The sequence below is a fragment of the Lethenteron reissneri genome, chromosome 8 (genome assembly GCF_015708825.2).
Source record: "Lethenteron reissneri isolate LAM-NWPU_2019-01 chromosome 8, ASM1570882v1, whole genome shotgun sequence".
Lineage (NCBI taxonomy): Eukaryota > Metazoa > Chordata > Hyperoartia > Petromyzontiformes > Petromyzontidae > Lethenteron > Lethenteron reissneri.
The window spans coordinates 12,752,130-12,777,688 of NC_083786.1; the positions used below are offsets into that span (position 1 = coordinate 12,752,130).

At 44.4% G+C, this 25,559-nt stretch overlaps 1 protein-coding gene across 1 annotated transcript in view; it reads left to right on the forward strand.

Moving 5' to 3' along the window:
- The window catches only part of LOC133339263 (prospero homeobox protein 1-like), a 51,316-nt gene extending 29,220 nt beyond the window's left edge, over positions 1-22,096 (forward strand). Inside the window, exons 4-5 of the mRNA XM_061547405.1 lie at positions 6,124-6,318; positions 20,432-22,096. Coding sequence (XP_061403389.1) covers positions 6,124-6,318; positions 20,432-20,617 — 381 coding nt within the window. The 3' untranslated portion in view covers positions 20,618-22,096. The remainder of the gene's footprint in view (positions 1-6,123; positions 6,319-20,431) is intronic.
- The last annotated feature ends 3,463 nt before the right edge of the window (positions 22,097-25,559 follow it).

Here is a 25,559-nt window from a genome sequence, read left to right on the forward strand (position 1 = left end):
GTAGTTTTACACGTAGGCTTTCGCGACCAATATCATCCATAATAGAGTTTTTTTGGGTTAGATCACGTAAATATATAAAAGTGTCGTTAAAACCCGCCACCACCCAACACAGCCAACTAGTAAGGGTTGACATGTAACAGAACATGCCAATTCGTCACTAGTACAGCACACCGGTGTGTTGGAGAGCCAAGCCACAACGAGTATGACGTTTCGCCAGTAATTACAACTCGCTTCATCAGGCGACAGCTAGATTTGTGGAGAAGTCTAACTAGCACACTCGCCGTGGAGTCTACTCACCAATCTTACATTAACATGCACATTTTTACCTGGTAGCCCTTTCATTGGTAGAAAACCCACGACCGTCACAGTCGCTGCCCACCACTCACATTTACATCGACTGCCCCGTCCATGCTGCTGACATTTGGGCTACACCCATTTTAAACCTTTATAGACAGTTTGCCTTTAGTAGCTAACCCCCTTTTCTTGATGACGAACATCGTAGTTTTTTACGTGACTTAACCAAAAGACCCAAAGAATATTAATTCCTGCAGTCACAAAAGCTTTAAGTCAAGAGATAAGTCTCGCTGTTTCGTTTCTTCTATAGAGGCGTAGATGTGGTGACCACGCTTCTGCACTCTTGGCGGGGGGGGGGGTGGTATTACTGAGTCAACGTACATGATGCACGTGCATTATGCGAGCCCTTTGATCTTGTCTTTCTTGTCTATTGTTTTTATTAAAATAGCCGTACCAACGGTAATCCCTATTGAAGTATGCTGCCCTTTATAGGCATGCATTTTAATAATGTATTATTTGATGATTCGCTTTCACGCAGCACTAAGGCGGTAGCTATCCGAACTGTTAAAATTATTTTTCTTTCAATTTCTATAGATTATCTAATTAGTCTTGGCCAGCAGTAGCTAGTTTTGCACAGAACTTCAACATTATCAAAATCACTTGAGTGTCCTGGTTGGCACGCGTGTTCTGCTACTGCTTTTGTACCAGAAATTCATATCTGGTACAAAACGTGTACTACCGAAGCTATCAACAGAAGGTGTGTACAAAATTAACTGCACGAGTGGTAAATGTTATGTTGGGCAAACAGGACGAATGATCAGCACGAGAATAAAGAACATCAGAGAAATATTAAATTATCCCAAATACAACTCAGCAGTAGCAGAACACGCGTGCGTTGACTCAGTAATATTATAATAACAAGGAAGCGAGAGAAAGAGAGGAGAGGCCATCCCATGCCAATGTATGTAAGCTCTCGATTACTGGCTCTTCCTAACTGGTGACTCACTGATAGATTACTTTAGTAAACAATATAGCTAAACGATAAGTTAATAATTTTAGAACAATTTACGTGTTTAGCATTATCCGTGTTTCCGTTTTACACAAGTGATCGCTTCCTATAAATCACCCCAGAGAGCTGAGAGACGGCTCCTCAACACGAGACAAACGAGGAATGAAAACCATGCATGTACACGGATTCCGGACTGCTTTCACAAGTGATCATGTCCTCGGAAGTAAGATTGTGTTGTTGCTGTATGAATCCGTATTGCCTTGCTATGACGTACGGGTCACGTGGACATTCGCAAGAAAAATGGAAATTGTGCAAAAACTGAAAAGCACTCAGAGAAGCTTGGAGCGGTTTACGTTAGGAATTGGATGCATGGAAATGAGAGAGTATATGCAACCTATAGACTTCACAGTCTCATTGCCGAGAAAAGAGAGCTGGGGCAGGACACGTCGCCTGGCAGGACGATGGCCAATTGCCAAGAATCATGGCGGAGTTGCCACCAAGAGAGCGAACCCCTCGTGATGAGATCTTCCCCGGAGGAGATGGAGCAACGCTCTCCGCTCGTGTGCGGGCGCTGGGTGGATTGTTACACCGATTCATGGCGAGATGCTAACTCACCAGGCCCCTGTGCGTATACAATTATCTATACTGTACGTGAACTCACGTCGCCATTTCTTGCTCCACCTATGCTTCGTTGATGCTGTCAAGTTTGTAGCATCTTTCATAACTAATGCTGTGCCATTCAGTGTCCTCTCTAATGAACTTACTTGGAAAACATTTCCTACAAAATGCCACAAACTCTGTGTGAATCACGCTTACAGCAGTGGTTGTTGTTCACGTGTCAATTATCTTTAATTGAAACAGGAACAAACTTCTGTTATTAGATAGTAAAAGGCTTCCTATTCACAGGCCTGCCTTAACACACTGACTCATTTGACCATTATTTTCGCGATGTCTGACACATTCTAAGTTACTTGTTGGTTTTTAGCATTGTATTTCCAGAGTAATCAGACTCCCGTTGTCAGTATTTTTTTCCCCAGAACTAAACACTGGACATTCTTAAGTTCTGTATTATATGACTAATTTACTTTTGTCAAACCTCTCAAATCTAAGGAAAAATTGCACTATGAGCATGTCGTACTTTCTCACGACTGATGGTTTGATAAGCCTGAACTCTGAAACATTTGTAAAGATTTAATATTCATGTTGGCGGAGCAGTGGTGCAGTGGTTAGCAAACTAGGCTATGAACAAGACAACCTGAGCTCAATTACCAACCACGGCCTCATGGGCTAATGTCTTTGTTGTGATAACGTTGTTGTTGTTGTTGTTTGTGCTTTTTGTTTTGGTGCCATTTCTTCATTTGTTTATTATTTGTTTTGCTTGGGAGTAGCAGAGTTTTCATTTGCTTGGAAGTGGCTGTGTATGGGGTTTAGTCCTATATATATTTAATGTACAGCGTTATGGGATGCTATTAGCATGAATGATGCTATATATAATTTAAGTATTATTATTATGATGGCAAAGATCAGTGGCGAGTGATATTCGAGCTCGTCCTGGGCCTCCACCCTCACCAACTCTCACTGACCAGCACGGTGAAGTATGGTCAAACAACCCCCGTGACAGAAAGGCTCGGTGAAGCCTTCACCGAGCAAGGTATTGATAAAGGCCTGTACAGTTCAGTGTTATCATTATTATGAATATTGTTGAATATCTGTTATAGTTATGCCATATATGGCCCTCTGTTGAATTTCCGGACTGCGAGGGATGCAGACGGCTTCGGGAAGCCTTCATCTAGCAGTGGATAGATAATGGCTGATGATGATTAAACACTGTAGCAACGCTGGTTTTCGAGAACATGAAACATCAAGTTATGGAGGATGAGTGTAGGGGCGGGGACTGATTAACTGATGCATGCGGGCTGATTCACTGATGTGAAGTTAACTTATATTGCAGTGTAATGTATATATTTTGTTTAGCTGGAACAAAATTCCCTGCAATTACAGAACCCTTGACTGGTTCACTTTGAAGGCTCACAAACCTCAAGACAAGCGGGAAAGGCAGCCACGCTGTGAGCCGGCACCAAATCCCACCCCCCCAATCTCTGCAGTGAAGACCATGGGCAATGAGCGTTTACATCATTGGCCATGGTCTGTCCACTGCTGGATGAAGGCTCCCTCAAGCCATCGTCGCCGTGTCTCGTGGCCTCTTGAAGCAACCATCCATGGAGCGCACGGAGCCAAATGCTGCCTCCGTCTCGGGCGAGTTCACCCCTTTGGCTGCGACTCCGTTGTTAGTCTCGACCGCCGCCGGCCGTCATCGCTTCGAGGGACACGTCCTGCCCAAGGCGATGTCCTCAACTTGTGCACCTTTTCTAATCCGTCTGCTCCTCTTTTCCTCAACTGCCCGCATGCGCTGACTTGCAAGTGAGCCAATAATATTGAACATTTGTTGATCTCCCATGAAACCGAAGCCACGGTCCACGACTGCATTAGGGAGCCACTGGAGGAGCTATGCACTACAGTATATTGAAAACATATTTCTTTTGAACAGATTTTTGTGTTTCGTTTTATGTCCTTTCCCGCACCTCCGACTCGTGTGGTTGGCTACGTACGGTGCTAAAGAAGTTCAACATACGAACCTGCGCAAATACTAAATAGCATTCCGGCGGCATTCGGTCGATTGCCGTTGGTCTCCATCACAGTCCTCCCGCTGAATGTCGCGCGCACACTTTCATTCCCCTGCCCACAAAGGTCCCCGCGAGCATGGCATGATAGTGCCGAGAGCCCCACAATGGAAAACAAACACTTCACGAAGACTGATGTGACCACAAACGGGTTAAAACTTTCAATCAAGCAGCTGTCTGATGGCCACGGGTACTTAATTAGTGTGTCACTGAATGCCTCTCTTTATCCACATCATTACGGCACATTTCAGGCCACACACAAAAAGACCTCCAACTTGCAGCCACGTAATTACGCTCCATTAAGTGATGATGTTAAGGAGAGGTTACTTAGCATGAGGAACGCAAACAGCCTAAATGCATGCTGCTACCCAAGTGAACTTCAGTGGTGAATGTGATCAGCTGGTATTGTCTGCGAAATTGCACGGGGACAGTTCTGAATGGCTTCCAGCTGCTTGTATCGTAACAGGCGATGTCTCTGCTTCTGAAAAATATGAAGTGTCTGTGTAAATGTGATGTGGCAGAACGATTTTCCTGTTTTAAATTATTTGTTATTATCTTTCTTTGATGGGGGGTGGCTTTTGGTTGATTATGCTGTGACAAATGCCAAAAGCATTTTTTTTATTGCACCGCACCGCATAGCTTTGCTTCAGTATGCTGCTGCTCGTTGTTGTTTTTTTAAAATGAAATATCAGATAGTTCTCGTAATGATACATCTTGCACATTCAAGTTGCACAAAATATCACTGTCCTGGTCACAAAAGCAAAGTTTGTGGGGAGTAATAGTCATTTTCTGTACTTTGAGGCATGAGCAATTAGAAAATAAAATGTACTACCCATGAACAAAAAATATATTTGTTGCACAGTGTTATTAATGGAGTGGATTATTAACTTGGCTTTTGTGTCCTGGTCACAAAAGCAAAGTTTGTGGGGAATAGGCAGCAATTTTCTGTACTTTTGAGGCATACGCAATTAGGAAATAACACTTAGTACCCAGGAACAAAAAATGTGTTTTGTTACACAGTGAATTATTATCACGTTTAAAAGATAAGACTGTGGAGAAGCCGCCCGTCATATATTTAATAACGAGTGGATCCTTAATGAATGCTTCTGTAAGACTAGTTGAAGGGTCCTTTACAGGTCAATTGGCCATCCGAAGAGAATGTTTTTGTATTTATGTAATGTCTATTAAGTGTCTTGAGGATGATAGCAAAATTATTATTTGTTTAAATGTCTTTTTACGCAAAAATAAATTCCTAGTCCTAATTCTTAAAGTTATTTGGGAAACAGTGTCATGATTTCCCCTTTGTATTAAATAAAACTGTTGAATGAATGCAGAAATGTAGAATTGTAACGTGCCCTAGACACAATTCAACTATATAACATGCAGAAATCTCAGCTGGAAGCTCGCGTTTGCAATAAGAGTCTATATTTCACAGTGACACAGAAATGCCTTTAACATACCCATCAGATATATGGCAGGAATAAAGTGAGCCATTAAGGAAATTACTATTGCAAAGTGTTATTTCTAAATGTTCAACTAAATCACGCACGTAATTTTATAATGTTAACGTCATATGTTAAAACGACATAATGAATTGATACTGTTTTTTACAAGTTAATTTATTTCAATTTCAACTTGTGCATTACAATCTTGGCAAATACAATATATTGCAGTCTGGAGCAACCAGTCGTGTACAGGAATTTTTTTTAAACATACATTGCGTTTAATATGAAGCAGGGTTAAAGTCAGGGCGCAGCCTCGCACTTGCTCTCTCGTGCCAACGCGGAGGAAGAGGCCTCCACTGGAGGGAGCTCTGAAGAGCCTCTCCAGATGGTGTCCCCACTCTGCCACACTGCCCAGACATCTTTGAAGAGGTTGGAGTACCCACACTTTACCCCACCACACGCGACTTAATACTGCTGGGTGGACAGAGATTGGGGGGGGGGGCGGAATTTAAAAAACTTGCACCGCCGTTTCAGCTGCCGCGCCAGGAGATTGAAGCGACGACCTTGGCTCGGCATTTCAGTCTGCCCACCGTGGCACCACGGCAGCGTCGGTGTCGTGGAACAAGCGCGCTCGTTCTAAACACACAGCTACCCGTGCTTGCGCTGTTCTTGTCTCCCCGACGTCTCACGTCAGTTCAACCGCTGCATCACGTCCCAGCTCATCAAGTGGTTCAGCAACTTCCGCGAGTTCTACTACATCCAGATGGAGAAGTTCGCACGGACAGCGCTGGCGGACGGGGTGACCAGCGCCGAGGAGCTCACGGTCACACGCGACTCGGAGCTCTTCCGCGCCCTCAACGTGCACTACAACAAGGCCAACGACTTCCAGGTGAGGTCCTGCTTTGTTATAAGATAACTACATATATGTTCGCTACAGTGTACACACGACCAATACTCTATTCCGTCGCAACATACACGTAAACATTTTGTTTCAGTCCACTGGCCTCTCAGCTTCCCAACATTACCCAGCAGCATTTGTTTAAGCAAACAAACTTGACCGGTTTAGACCTTCTGGGTCTCATCAGTAGAGTAAAACAGTTTTGTGTGAGTTCAGTTATTGATTTAATATTGTCTGTGTGATTGACAGACAAAAAGTGTTATCAGTTGCAAAGTTGCAATTTTCAGTAAGTATTCTTTCTTTCTTCTGGAAGCAAAGCAAACCAATCAGAACAAACTATTTACAAACCTACGGGGGGAGACTGGAGTCGCGACCATCACCATGTCGTGCATCTAAAACCATGACATTATATCATGCCAACCCTACTCTTATATAGAGCAGTATAAACATTGCTATGGCGACAATGTTTTGACGAAGCTGCAAGCTGCCTCGTTCATTTTTATTTTATTGCACCGTCTGCTACTTTTGCTGGCCATGCCACCTTCAGTCCTTGGACGGCAAACATCTGATGGAGCGATTCCCTTTAATGATAAAACGCGCAAGAAGAAACTTGTGCGGCGCACGGCTGAAAAAGCTGCCGTTACCCGCTGCGTCACCTCGTGGCTCCCGATGCAGGCGGCAGCCTCTTCAACCAAGACAGAAACAACAGCCCCCTTTTAATACGACTGCAACTGCAAGCAAGGCTCCGCGCACTCACATTAGCGCTGTTTACAACTTCAGTGGCAATGAGGCTCAGAGCTGTAAGTAAGATGGCACTGCATTGACATAACAATTTGATTTAAAAAATGAAAGACACTTCTGGCTGAAAACAATTGAAGCAATCTCCATGGAAAGGAAAATCACTACACATTTAATTACAGTAACCATACAAATAATGTGAGCATTAATAATATAATTGAACTGAACTGCTAATCAATGCAAGTCTGAAATGTTCTCTCTCTCTCTCTCATGATAACCCTGACCCTAACTTATAATCAGTGATTTTCCTAATGGACATTTTTTTTATATAGTTGTAGAGATGTCGCTGCTGTTGCTGTGTGATATACTTGATGCATATCTCTTGGAGTATAAGCGTAGGTGTGCAATGCAAACCGATTTGAAACGGTCCCGTATTGTGTGCTGCAGAGATACATTTCCATGAAATACTCTCATTACCGCGCTACATTTCAAGCGCTCATTTCAACGTTCCGTGTCATGTTTAAACGTCTCTCCAAACAATTGTTGAAACTCAGGATGTACATTTATTTCAATGCGGTAGCTCCAAAGGTAGCGTTTGTACTTGCCCTTCTTTAAAGCGCCGATCAACCTGTTCCTGCTCCTGCGACCGTGAACCCGCGGGTTGTGGTCTCTACAAGCGACCAGGCCAGCCAATGCAGAACTCCACATTCCGAAGAGGTTCTCAAAATCTTTCAGTGCGGGCAAACAATTGGGACAATGTATATATATATAATGCTGCAGTGAAAGGGTTAAACATTTACATCCACCAACTACAAAGCTTTACCAGCGTTCCATATTCCCACAAGATGCTTTCGCAAGCTTTGTGCTCCTGCCAGCGTTTGCGCAGCCAGACGCAGTGCTCCATTTACGCAAATTAATTAAGCAATTTATTTATTTGTTAATTAATTATTATCTATAGCCATATCGACAGTTCATAAAACGCACACTGCTCAAAACTGTTACCACGTCCTGTCCTTAAAGATGGCTAAATAAATAATGGTACTTTTTATTTTTTCAAAGATGCAAAGCGTTACTTTGTGTGTGTGTGTAATTTCAAATGCGCTGTCATTTCATTGCAACCATGTTGACTCAAATTAGAAGCATTTAGTGGATAGGTGCCACACTTTAGAAACTACAAAGTAGAGCCATGGGCGTTTTCTATTAAATGTGCAATTGGAATACAATGTTTACCAGGCATCCTGGGTTTCTTTTACCTTTCGTGCAAGACAGAGTACAAATATGTGTTTTACTGGCAAGGTCATTGGTTACAGGCTCATGGATACAGAATATCTTATTACAATTATTCACCGACAGTTAACAGTATCATCTTTTATCTCACTGTTGGGGTAAGTGCTGTTAGCGAGCACCTATGAAGGCTGGCACGGCACACGAGGGGGTGGGAGGCCAGCACAAAGCCTGGCCGCCTTTGTCTCCCCAGTGGCGATGTTTAGACATCACACCAGGTACTCATTTGAGGCTGAATTTACCTAAGGGAGGCCCAGAACCGGTTCACACAATCGTTACTGTTGTTGGCCGTGACGGGGAATCAAACTGTGGTGACGGGGTTCGTAGTGCAGCGCACTAACCACTGGGCCAATGCACCCCACAAAACACAAACACGCACACACGCACACACACGCACGCGTACACGCACACACTCACACGCACACACACGCACACACACACGCACGCGCGCACACACGCGCACGCACGCACACGCACACACACGCACACATGCACGCACACACGCACGCACGCACACACACACACGCACACAATCTGTCATTGTGGGTTATCTCTGAAGTTAGATTGACAACTAAAGAGCACTTTAGAAGGTGCATTTTATTATACAAAAATCTTTGAAAAATTGGTTGAATGTCGCTTTCATCCTCTTTATCAAAGGCTTGTTTAATATTCGGCAGGTGGGTGCAGGACATGTTATCGGCGACGTTGGCTTGTTCATAAGCCTGTCCAGGTGTTCGGTTATCAGGAGCTATTGACACATTTTGTTCTATCACAGAGCTCACTTTACACGCCTCTCTCTGATAATCTGGCATCTTTTATCTTCACGTTCTGGTGTTGTTGTTATTATCAAGTGCCTGCCTTCCGCAGCCCCTTAACGGTTAACTGGTCTCTTCGTTTGCAATTGTAAATAAAACAACCTCGTGTCGATATTTTCGTTGTCAATCCATGCCGTGTAATCTTATGGCAAATGTGGCCCCGTAATTATTTGTTACTTAAACCCCTTGGTGAATTCCAAGGCCTGTGAATATGTTTTTGTATGTTCCATCCATGGATCCTCATTGAAAATCACCGATAGAGAAATGCTACTATTTTAACATTTTGCAATGTCATCAAAACCATTATTATCACAAGCCACGATCTATTAACGATGGGACGAAGGCTTTCCGAAGCCACCGCCATCTCTTCACAGTCTCACGACACATCCATCCACCGAGCTCCTGCGAATGAGCCAATGCCATCACTTCGTCTCCGCGTTGGATGACATTTCTGGGCGTGTTCCATCCTTTGGATGCCTGCCGCTCCTTCATTAGTCTTGACCACATTGTGCAATGAATCATGAATCAATACATGTAGTGAAAGTTCCAATTCGATGTCAGTTGAACCGGGGGAAATCCAGATGTTTATTCTGCCTGTTTGTTGACTATTTGGTTGAAGTAATTGAAAAAAATGATTTGGAGTATTGAACATCACAACGCAACAATCTACTCTTGGTTATGCTGATACAGGATCCATAATGACTGCTTTGGAACACACAACGTTGCTCGCCAATTCCAGCAAAGGTTGCAAACAGATCTCAACAGTCGGTGTCCACGGTGGCCATTCTCTGGGGCGTGTAGAGGCTGGCACTCCACGGTTATGCTCAACTCCTGGCCATCATCCATTCTGGTGACGGCTCCTGCTAAAGCCCACTTACTTTTATTAGCAGTGAAAATTTGATTTCTAACTTGCTTATGTGGCTGTTGAAAATGGATCATGGTATAATACATACACGCACACTGCACGCATATATACAAAGACAACGACAAATGTCGCCCAAATAGCCTCAACAGACTGTTGGGGCAAGTGCTGTTAGCGAGCACCTATGAAGACCGGCACGGCACACGAGGCGTGGGTGGCCAGCACCACGCCCGGCCACCTTTGTCTCCCCAATGGCGATATTTACACACCGCACTGGGTACTCATTTCAGGCTGAGTCGACCTAGGGGAGGCCATGAGCGGGAATCGAATTTGTCTTGCGCAACGTGCTAACCGCTACACTCCCACTCCTACCACACACACACACCACATGGCTGAGTAGAGTGCGCACTGACACATCGACTACTCCAGCCGCCAAAGCCTAAACATTGCGTCCAGTTTACACTTCAGATTGAAAAGTTCATTACCCCCCAAATGCTTGCATGGAATGTTTGAAATGCCAAACCAGCATGAATATTTTTTTCATAATCAAATGGGAACTTTATGATTCAAAGAAACGCAGAGGACGAACAGTGCAGGCATGATCAAAACAATATTCTCGCCTGCAAAGGCACTACCTTCATTTACAAAAAAAGTCAGTTTATTAAACGTATTTAAAATATTTTCACAACTACCTTAATTTCCTTCAAAACAGTCAAAATTCTGAAAACTCACTCTGCAAAAGCAAACCAAATTAATTCCTTGAACTCACAGCAATACGACCCTCAAACACCCCAGCTCACACGTCAATGCATGGCACTTCTTCACCTGTCACGCAAGTTTACACTTCATGCAGAATTGTTTCGTCTTTGTTGATAAGTTGTCCTGTTTTGTAGGAGCAGAGCTAATGCTCATGTCTGCAGCTACATCTCTCTCTCTCGTACGCCATCCTTCCCACAGGCGTAACCGATGTCGGTATTTTTCCATTGTTTCGACGCCGGCCTGTCTTAAGCTGTCGCATGTGCGGCGTTTTAAGTGCCTCTGTCTTTCATAGATGTGACCCCTTTTATCCGTGCCCTTGATACTATTATATCTTGCACATACATCGTGCAAGTGTTCCGGGTTGTGTGTGTGTGCTTTCATTTGGAGTGGCTGTGCTTTGAAATGCCGTTTCACACTGAGCCGATATCCATACAAAGGGGGAACATCTGAGGATCTCACAATCGTGTGTCCACCTCTGTCACGGCCCTCATGGGCCGTCAGCCGTGAGACTTTTTTAATGGGCTCATTTTATCTCTGCTCACATCAGGGCCACGTGCACTTTTTGTTTTAACTTTCATGCATCGCTCACCCCCCCCCCCCCACTAACCACCTTCATCCTTACATCCGACCCCTCATCCTCCACCAAACACGTACGGACCGACGCGCACACAAAGGTTGCTCTGTGAGCACGTGCACGGGTGGTGCCGCTCACGGCCACCAACACCAGTGACGAATATCTAAACCGGTCCTGGGCCTCCCCCAGGTCGACTCAGCCTGAAATGAGTACCTGTTTGCGGTGTGTAAAATCGCCCCTGGGAGACAAAGGCGGCCGGGCGCGGTGCTGGCCACCCATTCCTTCGTGTGCCGTGCCGGCCTTCATAGGTGCTCGCTAACAGCACTTGCCCCTACAGTCTGTTAAGGCTATACGGGGGATCTTTGGTGGTGCCAACACCTTCCCCATGCCACCTCGGTCTCTTGTCCGGCCAGGTGGCTCAGCGGCAGAGCGAGCGGCTCGCGATCAGAAGGCTGCGAGTTCGCGTCCTGACTGGGCCGGTTCACTCGGCCCATGGTTCCTGCAGGGTCCCCAGTATAGGTGCCACCACTTTGTGGGAGGGAGAGGCGACAGCGGTTGTCCTGTGGGTAGGCTTGCTCCCCGCAGGGTCCCCAGTATAGGTGCCACCACTTTGTGGGAGGGAGAGGCGACAGCGGTTGTCCTGTGGGTAGGCTTGCTCCCCGCAGGGTCCCCAGTATAGGTGCAACCACTTTGTGGGAGGGAGAGGCGACGGTGGTTGTCATGTGGGTAGATTTGCTCCCCGCAGGGTCCCCAGTATAGGTGCAACCACTTTGTGGGAGGGAGAGGCGACGGTGGTTGTCATGTGGGTAGATTTGCTCCCCGCAGGGTCCCCAGTATAGGTGCAACCACTTTGTGGGAGGAGAGGCGACGGTGGTTGTCATGTGGGTAGATTTGCTCCCCGCAGGGTCCCCAGTATAGGTGCAACCACTTTGTGGGAGGGAGAGGCGACAGCGGTTGTCCTGTGGGTAGGCTTGCTCCCCGCAGGGTCCCCAGTATAGGTGCAACCACTTTGTGGGAGGGAGAGGCGACAGCGGTTGTCCTGTGGGTAGGCTTGCTCCCCGCCATCAGAGTCTGGAATTGCTTCTCCTGGTTTAGGGCTGTATCAGGTAGTGAGCATCATCTCAATGTTCGTTTGAGCAGCGACTGACAACGACGTTTTGACCGCGCTGTCATCAGCTGTTTCGTCTCATCCACAATGTGCTTCTCTTGCTGTTTCTTTCTTCGCATTACTCAGCTTTAGAATGTTTCACCATACTCTCTCTTTTTACACTTTCTTATAACCTTAATGGAGTCCATCTAGATGTGAAGTTTAATTGAGTCCACAAATGTATTCACTCTTGTGTGCGGTATTACAACTTGAAGTTCTGTTTGTTTGCTGGCCACTTGGCGTTTTGCACCTTTTGGCCTGTGCTCATAGACCGTGATAAAAAATAAGAGTGAGTTTTTATGCACAAACACCACCTGGGTACACAGACCAATTCAAAGTAGAAATACCATGTGGCATTAATAAGTATGACCAGGCATCAAAGACTTGATTGCTAGGATTTTAGCACAGAATACAAACCTCGCACACAACAGATCTCTCACTTAACCAGTGTGGTACACGACGATGTGGTGTGGTCAAAACCATACCAGACATTTTTATCACCATTATTGACACATGCAAGTTCGGTGTGTATCAGGTGCGCATTTCACGTTGAGCCAACCAATCGAGATGCCTTTGGCCAGATTGAGATACCAACTTAGAATCGTTCTGTGCATGCCCATACATTGGATCTAAGTGTCTGGGATCATCAACTAGGGTGCTGGCCACTTACACCAACACTCGCATTGCATACAGAAACAAAGCCAACGTTTCTCTGTGCAGCCTACACAGGGTGTTGGGGCAAGTGCTGTTCGCGAGCACCTATGAAGACCGGCTCTCTACACAAGGGGGTGGTGTGGCCAGCACCACGCCCGGCCGTCTTTGTCGCCAAAGTGCTGATGTTTTTGACACACATTTAATGCTAAGTTGACCTAATAGAGGCTCATCCCCAGTTCACATATTTGCCACTGATGTTGGCCGTCAGCAGGAATCCAACTTTGCTCGCTGGGTTTGTCGCACGGTACCCTCACTACTCCACCACGGAGCGCGTAGAGACACACGCACAAATCACGAGAATCACTCATCTACCCCCTCGTCACCCTGATCTCACCCTCAGGATCCAAAGGCAGTGCCCGACACCATCTAACTTGGCTATTTCCAACATCAGACGTCTCTCTGCACTTGTGACAGTCCCTTTGTGTCTCGCCTGCTGTCCAAGGACATCAGAGGAACCGTCCACAGCCACCGGCGCCTCTCCCTCCTCGCTCTCTCCACAGCGCGAGCCGTCCTCTCCAGGACTTGACCTTCCCCAGAGGCTTTCTCTAATTACAGGACAATTCTGCAACCGGGTCTCAGGCGTGGGAATGCAGCATTCACTTTGTGCTGCCCTACAAGGGGCGGCGCTGGCGAGACAGACAGCGCTTGTCGACAGCGCGCCGTTCCGAGCACTTAAACGGCGTGGCCGCTTTCAGAGGGCAATTTTCTTGCGGTCATCTTTCTCCAGCAGAGCGTCAATGAGAAGGGATGAAACGCAAAGGTGGACAGAGATTGTCCGTTGCGAACAATTCGCCCCCTTCAAGATCAAACAATTAATGACAATTTTGTGTTGTTTTATCAAAGAGTTTATTTTTTGAGGGGGGGGGGTCTTTTGTTTGTCTATCACCATTTCTATCACAATTGTTTTATCGGGATTTATGTCACGAGCTGAAGAAACGTCCGTCCCCAGACTTTGTGAGTCAACAGAGCGTCACATCTTGCCGGATAATGGCCCTTGCAAGTCGACACCACAGAGTCGCTTCTGAAGCCACTTTAACAGGCCTCACTTCTGCACGACTACAGATTGTGCTTTTCAGCCGAACTAAAGAGTGCTTGTGGACCTTCAAATACACAGTAAATGGGGTGATTAATTATATTTTATCTTCAGTATAACGTCACATAGCTGACCATCACTTTTGCGCCCTTACCATTTAACCGTCATTTGCGATAGATGGTCACAAAGCAAACCCTTTCTCACACAGCAATCCATTCTTAATCTCACGTGCATTTGCTTGCTGCAAAAGCAGTCAAGCATTTCCCTTTGTTTAAATACATTTGTGCTTTCTTTTGTCTAGTAACCTATCTATGCATGCTGGACTAGAACCATGAGTGCGCAGTAACAAATGTGGAGACGTATCTTTACAGATATTCACGTATTCAATTGATTCACATATCCGCTTATACGTGTCCCCAAAATTTAGGTTATGAGTGACGTTGTACCGACACCAGCGATGTTGTTATTTGGGTTCATGTCCCACTTGTTAATCCCGCAAAGTCTCACCAGGTCTCAAGGAGGGTGTCCTGCCAAATGCTCACAGCAGTGGGCGATGTTTATGTCGTGTGTAGTCCCAATGAAGTCATTTGCGAGTTTGTTCAGCATTGGAATGTTTGGCCATGACAATATTTGGAATGTTTGGCCGATTAGCGCAGTTTGGCTATGTACGGGGCAAAATAAGTTCAACATTTCTACACATATGTTTCATATGGGTTTTTTTCGCACTACCATTGCATGGCACACCCATTGTGGGCCCACTGAGCCACAATGTCATTTTTAAAAAAAAGTCTATCATTAAAATATGAACCAATTATGGAAACATTGCATTCCATGATGTGAAACGTATTCTTTGGGTCTTTCGGTAAAGTCACGTAGAAAAGGAAATAACAAAAAACTACGACGTTTTGATCGCAACACAAGCGGTCGTCATCAGGAAAAGGGGGTTAGCTTCCAAAGGTAAACAACTTCTGTGTCTACAATGTCAACAACTTCTACGTCTACAATGTCAACAACTTCTACGTCTACAATGTCAACAACTTCTACATCTACAATGTCAACAACTTCTGTGTTTACAATGTCAACAACTTCTACGTCTACAATGTCAACAACTTCTACATCTACAATGTCAACAACTTCTACGTCTACAATGTCAACAACTTCTACGTCTACAATGTCAACAACTTCTACGTCTACAATGTCAACAACTTCTACATCTACATTGTCAACAACTTCTACGTCTACAATGTCAACAACTTCTACGTCTACAATGTCAACAACTTCTACATCTACATTGTCAACAACTTCTACGTCTACAATGTCAACAACTTCTACGTCTACAATGTCAACAACTTCTACATCTACATTGTCAACAACTTCTACATCTACAATGTCAACAACTTCTACGTCTACAATGTCAACAACTTCTACGTCTACAATGTCAACAACTTCTACATCTACATTGTCAACAACTTCTACGTCTACAATGTCAACAACTTCTACGTCTACAATGTCAACAACTTCTACATCTACAATGTCAACAACTTCTACGTCTACAATGTCAACAACGTCTACGTCTACAATGTCAACAACTTCTACATCTACAATGTCAACAACTTCTACAGCTACAATGTCAACAACTTCTACATCTACATGGTCAACAACTTCTACATCTACAATGTCAACAACTTCTACATCTACAATGTCAACAACTTCTACATCTACATTGTCAACAACTTCTACGTCTACAATGTCAACAACTTCTACACCTACATTGTCAACAACTTCTACACCTACATTGTCAACAACTTTTACACCTACATTGTCAACAACTTCTACACCTACATTGTCAACAACTTCTACATCTACATTGTCAACAACGTCTACATCTACAATGTCAACAACGTCTACATCTACATTGTCAACAACTTCTACATCTACAATGTCAACAACTTCTACATCTACAATGTCAACAACTTCTACATCTACAATGTCAACAACTTCTACATCTACAATGTCAACAACTTCTACGTCTACAATGTCAACAACTTCTACGTCTACAATGTCAACAACTTCTACATCTACAATGTCAACAACTTCTACATTTACAATGTCAACAACTTCTACATCTACAATGTCAACAACTTCTACATCTACAATGTCAACAACTTCTACGATGTCAACAACTTCTACATCTACAATGTCAACAACTTCTACATCTACAATGTCAACAACTTCTACATTTACAATGTCAACAACTTCTACGTCTACAATGTCAACAACTTCTACATCTACATTGTCAACAACTTCTACATCTACAATGTCAACAACTTCTACATCTACATTGTCAACAACTTCTACATCTACAATGTCAACAACTTCTACATCTACATTGTCAACAACTTCTACATCTACATTGTCAACAACTTCTACATCTACATTGTCAACAACTTCTACACCTACATTGTCAACAACTTTTACACCTACATTGTCAACAACTTCTACACCTACATTGTCAACAACTTCTACATCTACATTGTCAACAACGTCTACATCTACATTGTCAACAACTTCTACATCTACAATGTCAACAACTTCTACATCTACAATGTCAACAACTTCTACATCTACAATGTCAACAACTTCTACATCTACAATGTCAACAACTTCTACGTCTACAATGTCAACAACTTCTACGTCTACAATGTCAACAACTTCTACGTCTACAATGTCAACAACTTCTACATTTACAATGTCAACAACTTCTACATCTACAATGTCAACAACTTCTACATCTACAATGTCAACAACTTCTACAATGTCAACAACTTCTACATCTACAATGTCAACAACTTCTACATCTACAATGTCAACAACTTCTACATTTACAATGTCAACAACTTCTACGTCTACAATGTCAACAACTTCTACATCTACATTGTCAACAACTTCTACATCTACAATGTCAACAACTTCTACATCTACATTGTCAACAACTTCTACATCTACAATGTCAACAACTTCTACATCTACATTGTCAACAACTTCTACATCTACATTGTCAACAACTTCTACATCTACATTGTCAACAACTTCTACATCTACAATGTCAACAACTTCTACATCTACAATGTCAACAACTTCTACATCTACATTGTCAACAACTTCTACATCTACAATGTCAACAACTTCTACGTCTACATTGTCAACAACTTCTACATCTACATTGTCAACAACTTCTACATCTACATTGTCAACAACTTCTACATCTACAATGTCAACAACTTCTACATCTACAATGTCAACAACTTCTACGTCTACATTGTCAACAACTTCTACAATGTCAACAACTTCTACAATGTCAACAACTTCTACATCTACAATGTCAACTGACATCTTGCCACCGTGGTGACTTTTGTTCCAGCCACCACCAAGATTGAAAGGCTTCATCTAGCAGTGGATTCACAAAGGGCTCTAAGTTATGATTACGACTTTACCGATTGAAAATCCATTGATATGCGTGATGTACATTGCAATGCAGACTGTAGTGGGTTAATTGCACAGGGACGGTTATTAATGATACATTTTATTTTTATGGCCAATTTGTCACATTTCAATGTTGAGATATGACATCAGCACACAATGGCAGGCTCTTGCCAGTGATAAATGCTGCGCGTGTAATTTACTGCATACACAGAATATAGTGCGTGCATTAATGTGTGCGCTTCACAACGTGCTTACATCACTGTAAGAAGTGGGAACATTGAAGGGCATTTACTTGTGTTTTTCTGGTTGCCGACAGAGACCCATGCCATCTACTTATTGAGTCCTTTATTAGAGGGCAGCTTTACGGTTCAAGTTTTCTCCACCCTGTCCCATCTCGTGCATTCCCCTTTATTGTCATTCACCTTTCGTTCGCGTCAACGAGCAGCACCGTCATTGTTCTACCTCTTGACCTTGTCCCCAGCATCCATCTGCAATCAAGCCTTCTGCCTGGACATGTGCCAGATCCAGAGCCTTTGTCTTCTTCTGAATTGTTCTAAAGAGGCTTCACTCCTCCGAAACCTGCTGGAGCACTTCCTTGTCACTCGTTCTCTCTGTCCAACTGATTCTCTCCACTTTATTCCGTGCCTATGGTTCAAACTTTCAAAACGGCTCACGATCCGAGTGATGGGAGGCCCAATCCAAAAGAGGCTTCAGGTAAATCTACATCCAATGTTGAGTTCATTAATCGGGTAAAGCTTGACGAGGCCAAAAGTGACCGGGAGATTGAGGTCAAAGCAGCTTCAGATCACTTCTGTCGTCCACTTTCGTAAAGGACGGGAGTTTGGAAAAATATGGGCTGGTACCAGCTCACTAATGAACCACAATACGCTGCTGGTCTCGTCAAGGAGCATAAACCGCCATCGCGTGAACTCCGCTCATCCTCGCGGCAGCAGCAGCGGCGGCTTGTGGCTGCTGCCATTGAACAAAGATGGTCGCTGCATCACGCACTTTCAGATGCACTTTCAGATGCACTATCAGATGCACTTTCAGATGCACTTTCAGATGCACTTTCAGATGCACTTTCAGATGCACTTTCAGATGCACTTTCAGATGCACTATCAGATGCACTTTCAGATGCACTTTCAGATGCACTATCAGATGCACTTTCAGATGCACTTTCAGATGCACTTTCAGATGCACTTTCAGATGCACTATCAGATGCACTTTCAGATGCACTTTCAGATGCGCTATCAGATGCGCTTCTGCGGCCGTCTGGAACACTTTTCCTCGTCCTTCCCCTGCACCTCCGATTAGCACGGTTGTCTATGTACGGTGTGAAAGAAGTTCAACATACATAATTAATACATAAGTACAGTTCTCCGATGGTTTATTTTGGGATGTACCGCACTTCGTTCGGCATGAAGCCAGGACGCTGAGCTAAGCGTTGGACTCCGTGGTGAACAACACACGGTACAATCCGAAAAGCCATCGGAGCGTCGTGCAGCAGAACCCACGAGACCCCGCGCAGTAGGAGCGTCATAACAGCGTGGGGGCACGTGGCACTGTCGTGAGAATACAATGTCCTTGAAATATAAATGTGCTGAATTCACATATCAGCCAGGTATTGATTCACCCCTTAAATCCCTCCACGGTTAATAGAGACGCGTGCAACATTGGTGAGAAAGGCAGTAGTGGTTGCCTTATGGATAGACTTGCCCCAGTCATAAGAATGTGGAATTCCCACCACTGGGCCAAGACTGTAAGCAGGTGAGCGCTGCTGCAGGCTAATTCAAGTGGGAAATAACTTTGACATTTGACGAATGCGCAACTGTATATGCACACAAGCAAAGCGTTGTTTGTGTTGCACATGCATCTCACTACTTTCCCAATTTTTTTTGTTATTTTCCCTCATATAGATCCATTTCGTTTATTTTGAAGAGACTGTGATACTTAACACGACCGTGGGTATGACAAGTTGCGAAATAGGAACCCCTTAGGTTAACACTCAGAAACAATTATGGACAACACTCACAAGGGCCCTCTTATAATTTGCTTTGGTCAATGACATCCCTCCAATTAACACCTCAGTGGGGGTTGTTATTAACGCCCAGCGGGGGGCCGGGGATGGATGGCTACAGCTTTAATAAGGCCACACAAAAAAACGCTGCGATAGCGGCTAAAGGAACACATTACAATCACCGGGTTAAGGAGGCGTGCCTCGTGGTAGCGAGTGTGCGTTCGTGTGTGTGAAGTGAAGAATGTGAGCTGTGTTGTGCGTGCCTTGTTTGACTTGGACATTGAGTAAAATTAAGTCACACTGGCTTCACTGCAAATTAATACATTTGGTTAAAACCGCATAGCAACATCGCCCCCTACTGGCAGACTGTACTCGTCTGTGAAACATGTCGTCTCCTCATAGCAACGCATGAATGCCACGTACAAAATGTACTATGTTCGCAGTAACTACGTGTTATTTAATGGAAGCTTAGACCATGCATGACGGAATTTGTAATATAATTTTCACAGTATATTCTTTAAAACGCCCAAATACAGTGTTTCATCGCTTCTTCAATAATACCCCATGCAAAATCACTTGTCAGGGATTTAAATAAGTGGCTTTAAGTCGAGCGGAGGGCCCTTCCAGCAGCAACGTCTCGCACATGTTGAGCTCCCGTTTCTGCCTCCTGTGGAGCAGGTCCCAGGACGCTTCTTGGAGGTGGCGGAGCTGACGCTGCGCGAGTTCTTCTGCGCCGTCGCGGCTGCCAAGGACGTCGACCCCTCGTGGAAGAAGGCCATCTACAAGGTCATCTGCAAGCTGGACAGCGAGGTTCCCGAGTCCTTCCGCTCTCCCAGCTGCCTGTGGGAGATCACGCACCTCTAGACGTCACCGCGCTCCTTCTCCGCCCATCCTGGGGGACCTTGTTCCATAACCCGGCTGAAGAGTCACAAGTATTTCTCATCGGTGGCTTTCGACGATCTTCCTTTGAAAGCCATGGCGAGCGCATCCTTGAAGCGTCGCGACCGCGTCACTACCGAGTCGTGAAGCTAATTTGTGCCTTGTGTCCGGGCGGAAAAATAAGAGGCCCAGTAAGTCCCCGCACTTAAACGCCGCAACAAATCCACATCACATCCCTCGGGTGTTTTTGCACCTCTCCCCTGCCAGACTGTTGGTAATTCTGTGTTCCCGTGCAAGCATCTCGCTTTCATGATCCTAACATCGGCTCCGTGCCAGGACCGCTGCCCATGAATATACTGCACATCGACGAACAGGTCACGCTTGAAGCCGGTGCATGCCACGACAACGTCACTACGAACTACTTCTTTATATCGGAGTCACGACATTTATTGTCCGTCAACACTGTCAATACATTTTCTTTGCTGCAGTGAGTGCTCTTTGTGTCTTTGTTTTAACGATCCACGCAAGTCATAGTTGGCGACAATTTGAACTATTGCAAAGTTCGTGCTCGATGTTATAAAAGGCTTAAAATATAATGTTCACTAAATGTGCTCAATATAAGTTTTACATTAATTAAACAAGTCATCGTTTGACTCAATTGTAAGACCGTACAGTCATCCTGGATTTCTCCAGAATAAATAAAGATGTTGATCTACTTCTGGTTGCTTGGCCTTATGGGCTATTGGGGCACGACCATTTCGTCTTTCCACAAACTTCATGTCAATTGATACCGAGTAAATACATGACATGTACTCCTTTATCCACGAAAGTGTCACCAAGTTACCTTTTTTAGAAGGAAAGAAAATACGTCTCATTAATTTGGTAAACATGAACTATATATATATTTTTTAAATTTGGTGAATTATGTACATTAATATCCATCATTTCATAATTAGCATGTGACTGTTACGGGTTTAGTAAAGTCATGAGAATGTTCCTCACTGGGTTGATGTTTGCCGTCTGTATGTGCATTGTAGTAGCTAGTGCACCAGTAATTTAAACATTATATATCACTGTGCAACTCGTTTATTATAGCTATGGTTTGATTTCTGCATGTATGGTAGTTATAGCACAACTTTCCACCCATATCTCTCGTTAAATCACACGTTTGTACTTGGACTTAAACATTTGCCCGCACACTCCCTGAGTGCAGATTCAATAGAACTTCACTGTGCTGCATGGTAATTTTTCTACGATCTTTCCCATGCACCCCCACGACTTTAAAAATAATCTGGCCATGGAACAAAGTGTGACCCAATTTAAATAATTGATAGAGAGGGGGGAGGGGGCACGACACCCAATGATACACAAACTCTAAACTCGCTGAACGCAAAGCAGAACGGAGTAACGTCACGCATACTGCTCGATATATCGCCCACTGTGTTGCAGAGATTGCAAATTGTCCACCCCCGACCAATAAACATATTTTACTTCACTCTCGCGATTTAGAGAGGGGGGGGGGGTATTTGGGTTGGATATAGGGAGATGGGGGATAGGGGGGATATGAGGGGGGGTCAGCCCCCCACATCTCACCCCAAGATTACAGGACTGCACTAGCAACAGAGCATGGCGCATGAAGACGCACGTCTGATTATAACTGAGAAAGAAACTAGCAAAACAATAGTCTCTGTACGTGGTGAATGTGACAACTAAATATACAAACTTAGAATTACGTCATTACTCACGCAAATATCTTCATAGAAGTGAATGCTCAAACTGACGACAAAAACAATTCAGTTAAAAATGTGATCGACCGTTTTTTGAATGCTTAAGCGTTCAACTGGATTCAGCAGAGCATGGCAATGCCGTTTAATTGAACCTTCGGCAAGCTGCTGGGCCACGTGTTCGAAATGAGCAGGGTCACGCTTTCTCTCGCTGCCTCTGGTGAAGCTGAAGCACTTTCCCCGGCGTGCAGTGCGAACATTTGTCATTCCTGCTCTGGGTACGGGATGATGCCACACCTAAAACATTGCCTTTAAATGTCTTTATTTTATTTAAAATATGTATACGTATTATTGAAAAAATAAAATGCGAATGACTAATTTAAGTCATTTTCTTAATCTGTTGACCATTTCAAATTTGATTTTAAAAATATTTGGAACGTGGGGCGTGAAATTTGCCCGCCACAATCAGATGTACGTTTTGGCATTCACCAGCCGACTCTGAACCACAATGAAGTGAAAGGGCGATAACAAGAGCCTGGGATGGTCCTCAACCTGCCCCCCCCCCAACCCACGTGGCCACCACCCAACCTAAACGTTGATGACTCAACAGTCGCTCTCGGTGAAATACATTTCTCTATAACCAAGCTCATCCAATTCACGTGGAATTGACGAATGATGCTAATGTTATGAATTATTCACGACTTGTTCAACAATGCCCTGTGCTATCTAAGCGCGTTTAATATAAACACCCATGTCCACCTGTATGCTTTTATTGAAAATGGTTCATCATGTGTGTGTGTGTGCTAATATTGTATATTTTACATACACCACTAGATATATGATAGTGTACATTACTGCAGTGTTTGTGGTCGGGAGACTGGATTCAGAGGGGGTACAGCGGCAATCTAAATATTGTTGAAGAACAGTGGGGACAGTGCCGCCAGTGGGACACGGGGCCCCAGTCTTGAAGCTGTCCTTGTGTCGTCGCTCCACCTATTGATGTGGGTCCCTCGTGCAGGGTGATCCAACTGTCCTGTGACCACGCAATTAATTGACCCCGAACTTGCTTTTTTATTTGAAAAAGAGGCGAGATTTAGAAAATCAAATGGGGGTCACAAGACATCTGGAGCACCGTCTGCATGGACAGCGACCAAGAGTGTATCGAGCAATCCATCGATCCAGTCCCAGATGCTCCATGGGTTTGTCTTGCTATTACATCATGATATGAAATACAATTGATCTGTTGCTAAGTCCTACTTCTGTCGGTGCAATATTCATTAAATTGTCTAAAATAAGAATCAATATTTTATGCCGCACAAAACACAATTTTAAACTGAAATGTTGGAAAAGTAACTTATCGTTTTTCCTGTTAAAATTGATCGCAAACATAAAAAAAAGTTGTGATTATAAAATTGGTAGAATCTTGTGCAATTTTTTTGTGGTTATGGAAATGTTTGTATGTCTGTATGTATGCCGAACTTCTTTCGCACCGTACGTAGCCAACTACGCTAATTCGAGGTGCGGGGGAAGGACAGCAAACTAAACACAAAAAGTAGTTCTCAAGAAATGTTTTCAATTTAGATTTAAAAGTGCATAACTCCCTCCAGTGGCTTCCAAATAAAAATATTACATAGGCTGACGAAAACCTTTATGAATTGAATAATATAAAGGTGGAGTATTTGCTGCTGGCAAGTAAAATTAATTGCTAATGTTAATCCATTGATTTAAACGATCAGCATATTTAGTCCTCCCATGTGAGGTTTTTACTTGGCTGAAGATGCTCCCAGCACGTGGAGCGGAATGTCAGACATCGCCCCAAACAACGCTCGGTACCACCTGAAATCACATCGGTGAGGTATCCACCACAACCACATCGGTGAGCTGTACACCACAACCACATCGGTGAGCTGTACACCACAACCACATTGGTGAGTTGTCCACCACAACCACATTGGTGAGTTGTCCATTACAACCACATTGGTGAGTTGTCCACCACAACCACATTGGTGAGCTGTACACCACAACCACATTGGTGAGCTGTACACCACAACCAGATTGGTGAGTTGTCCACCACAACCACATTGGTGAGTTGTCCATCACAACCACATTGGTGAGCTGTACACCACAACCACATTGGTGAGTTGTCCATCACAACCACATTGGTGAGCTGCACACCACAACCACATTGGTGAGCTGTAAACCACAACCACATTGGTGAGCTGTACACCACAACCACATTGGTGAGTTGTCCATTACAACCACATCCATGAGCTGTAAACCACAACCACATTGGTGAGTTGTCCATCACAACCACATCCATGAGCTGTAAACCACAACCACATTGGTGAGCTGTACACCACAACCACATTGGTGAGTTGTCCATCACAACCACATCCATGAGCTGTAAACCACAACCACATTGGTGAGCTGTACACCACAACCACATTGGTGAGTTGTCCACCACAACCACATTGGTGAGCTGTACACCACAACCACATCGGTGAGCTGTACACCACAACCACATTGGTGAGTTGTCCACCACAACCACATTGGTGAGTTGTCCATTACAACCACATTGGTGAGTTGTCCACCACAACCACATTGGTGAGCTGTACACCACAACCACATTGGTGAGCTGTACACCACAAACACATTGGTGAGTTGTCCACCACAACCACATTGGTGAGTTGTCCATCACAACCACATTGGTGAGCTGTACACCACAACCACATTGGTGAGTTGTCCATCACAACCACATTGGTGAGCTGCACACCACAACCACATTGGTGAGTTGTCCATCACAACCACATTGGTGAGCTGTAAACCACAACCACATTGGTGAGCTGTACACCACAACCACATTGGTGAGTTGTCCATTACAACCACATCCATGAGCTGTAAACCACAACCACATTGGTGAGTTGTCCATCACAACCACATCCATGAGCTGTAAACCACAACCACATTGGTGAGCTGTACACCACAACCACATTGGTGAGTTGTCCATCGCAACCACATCCATGAGCTGTAAACCACAACCACATTGGTGAGCTGTACACCACAACCACATTAGTGAGTTGTCCATCACAACCACATCCATGAGCTGTAAACCACAACCACATTGGTGAGTTGTCCATCACAACCACATCCATGAGCTGTAAACCACAACCACATTGGTGAGCTGTACACCACAACCACATTGG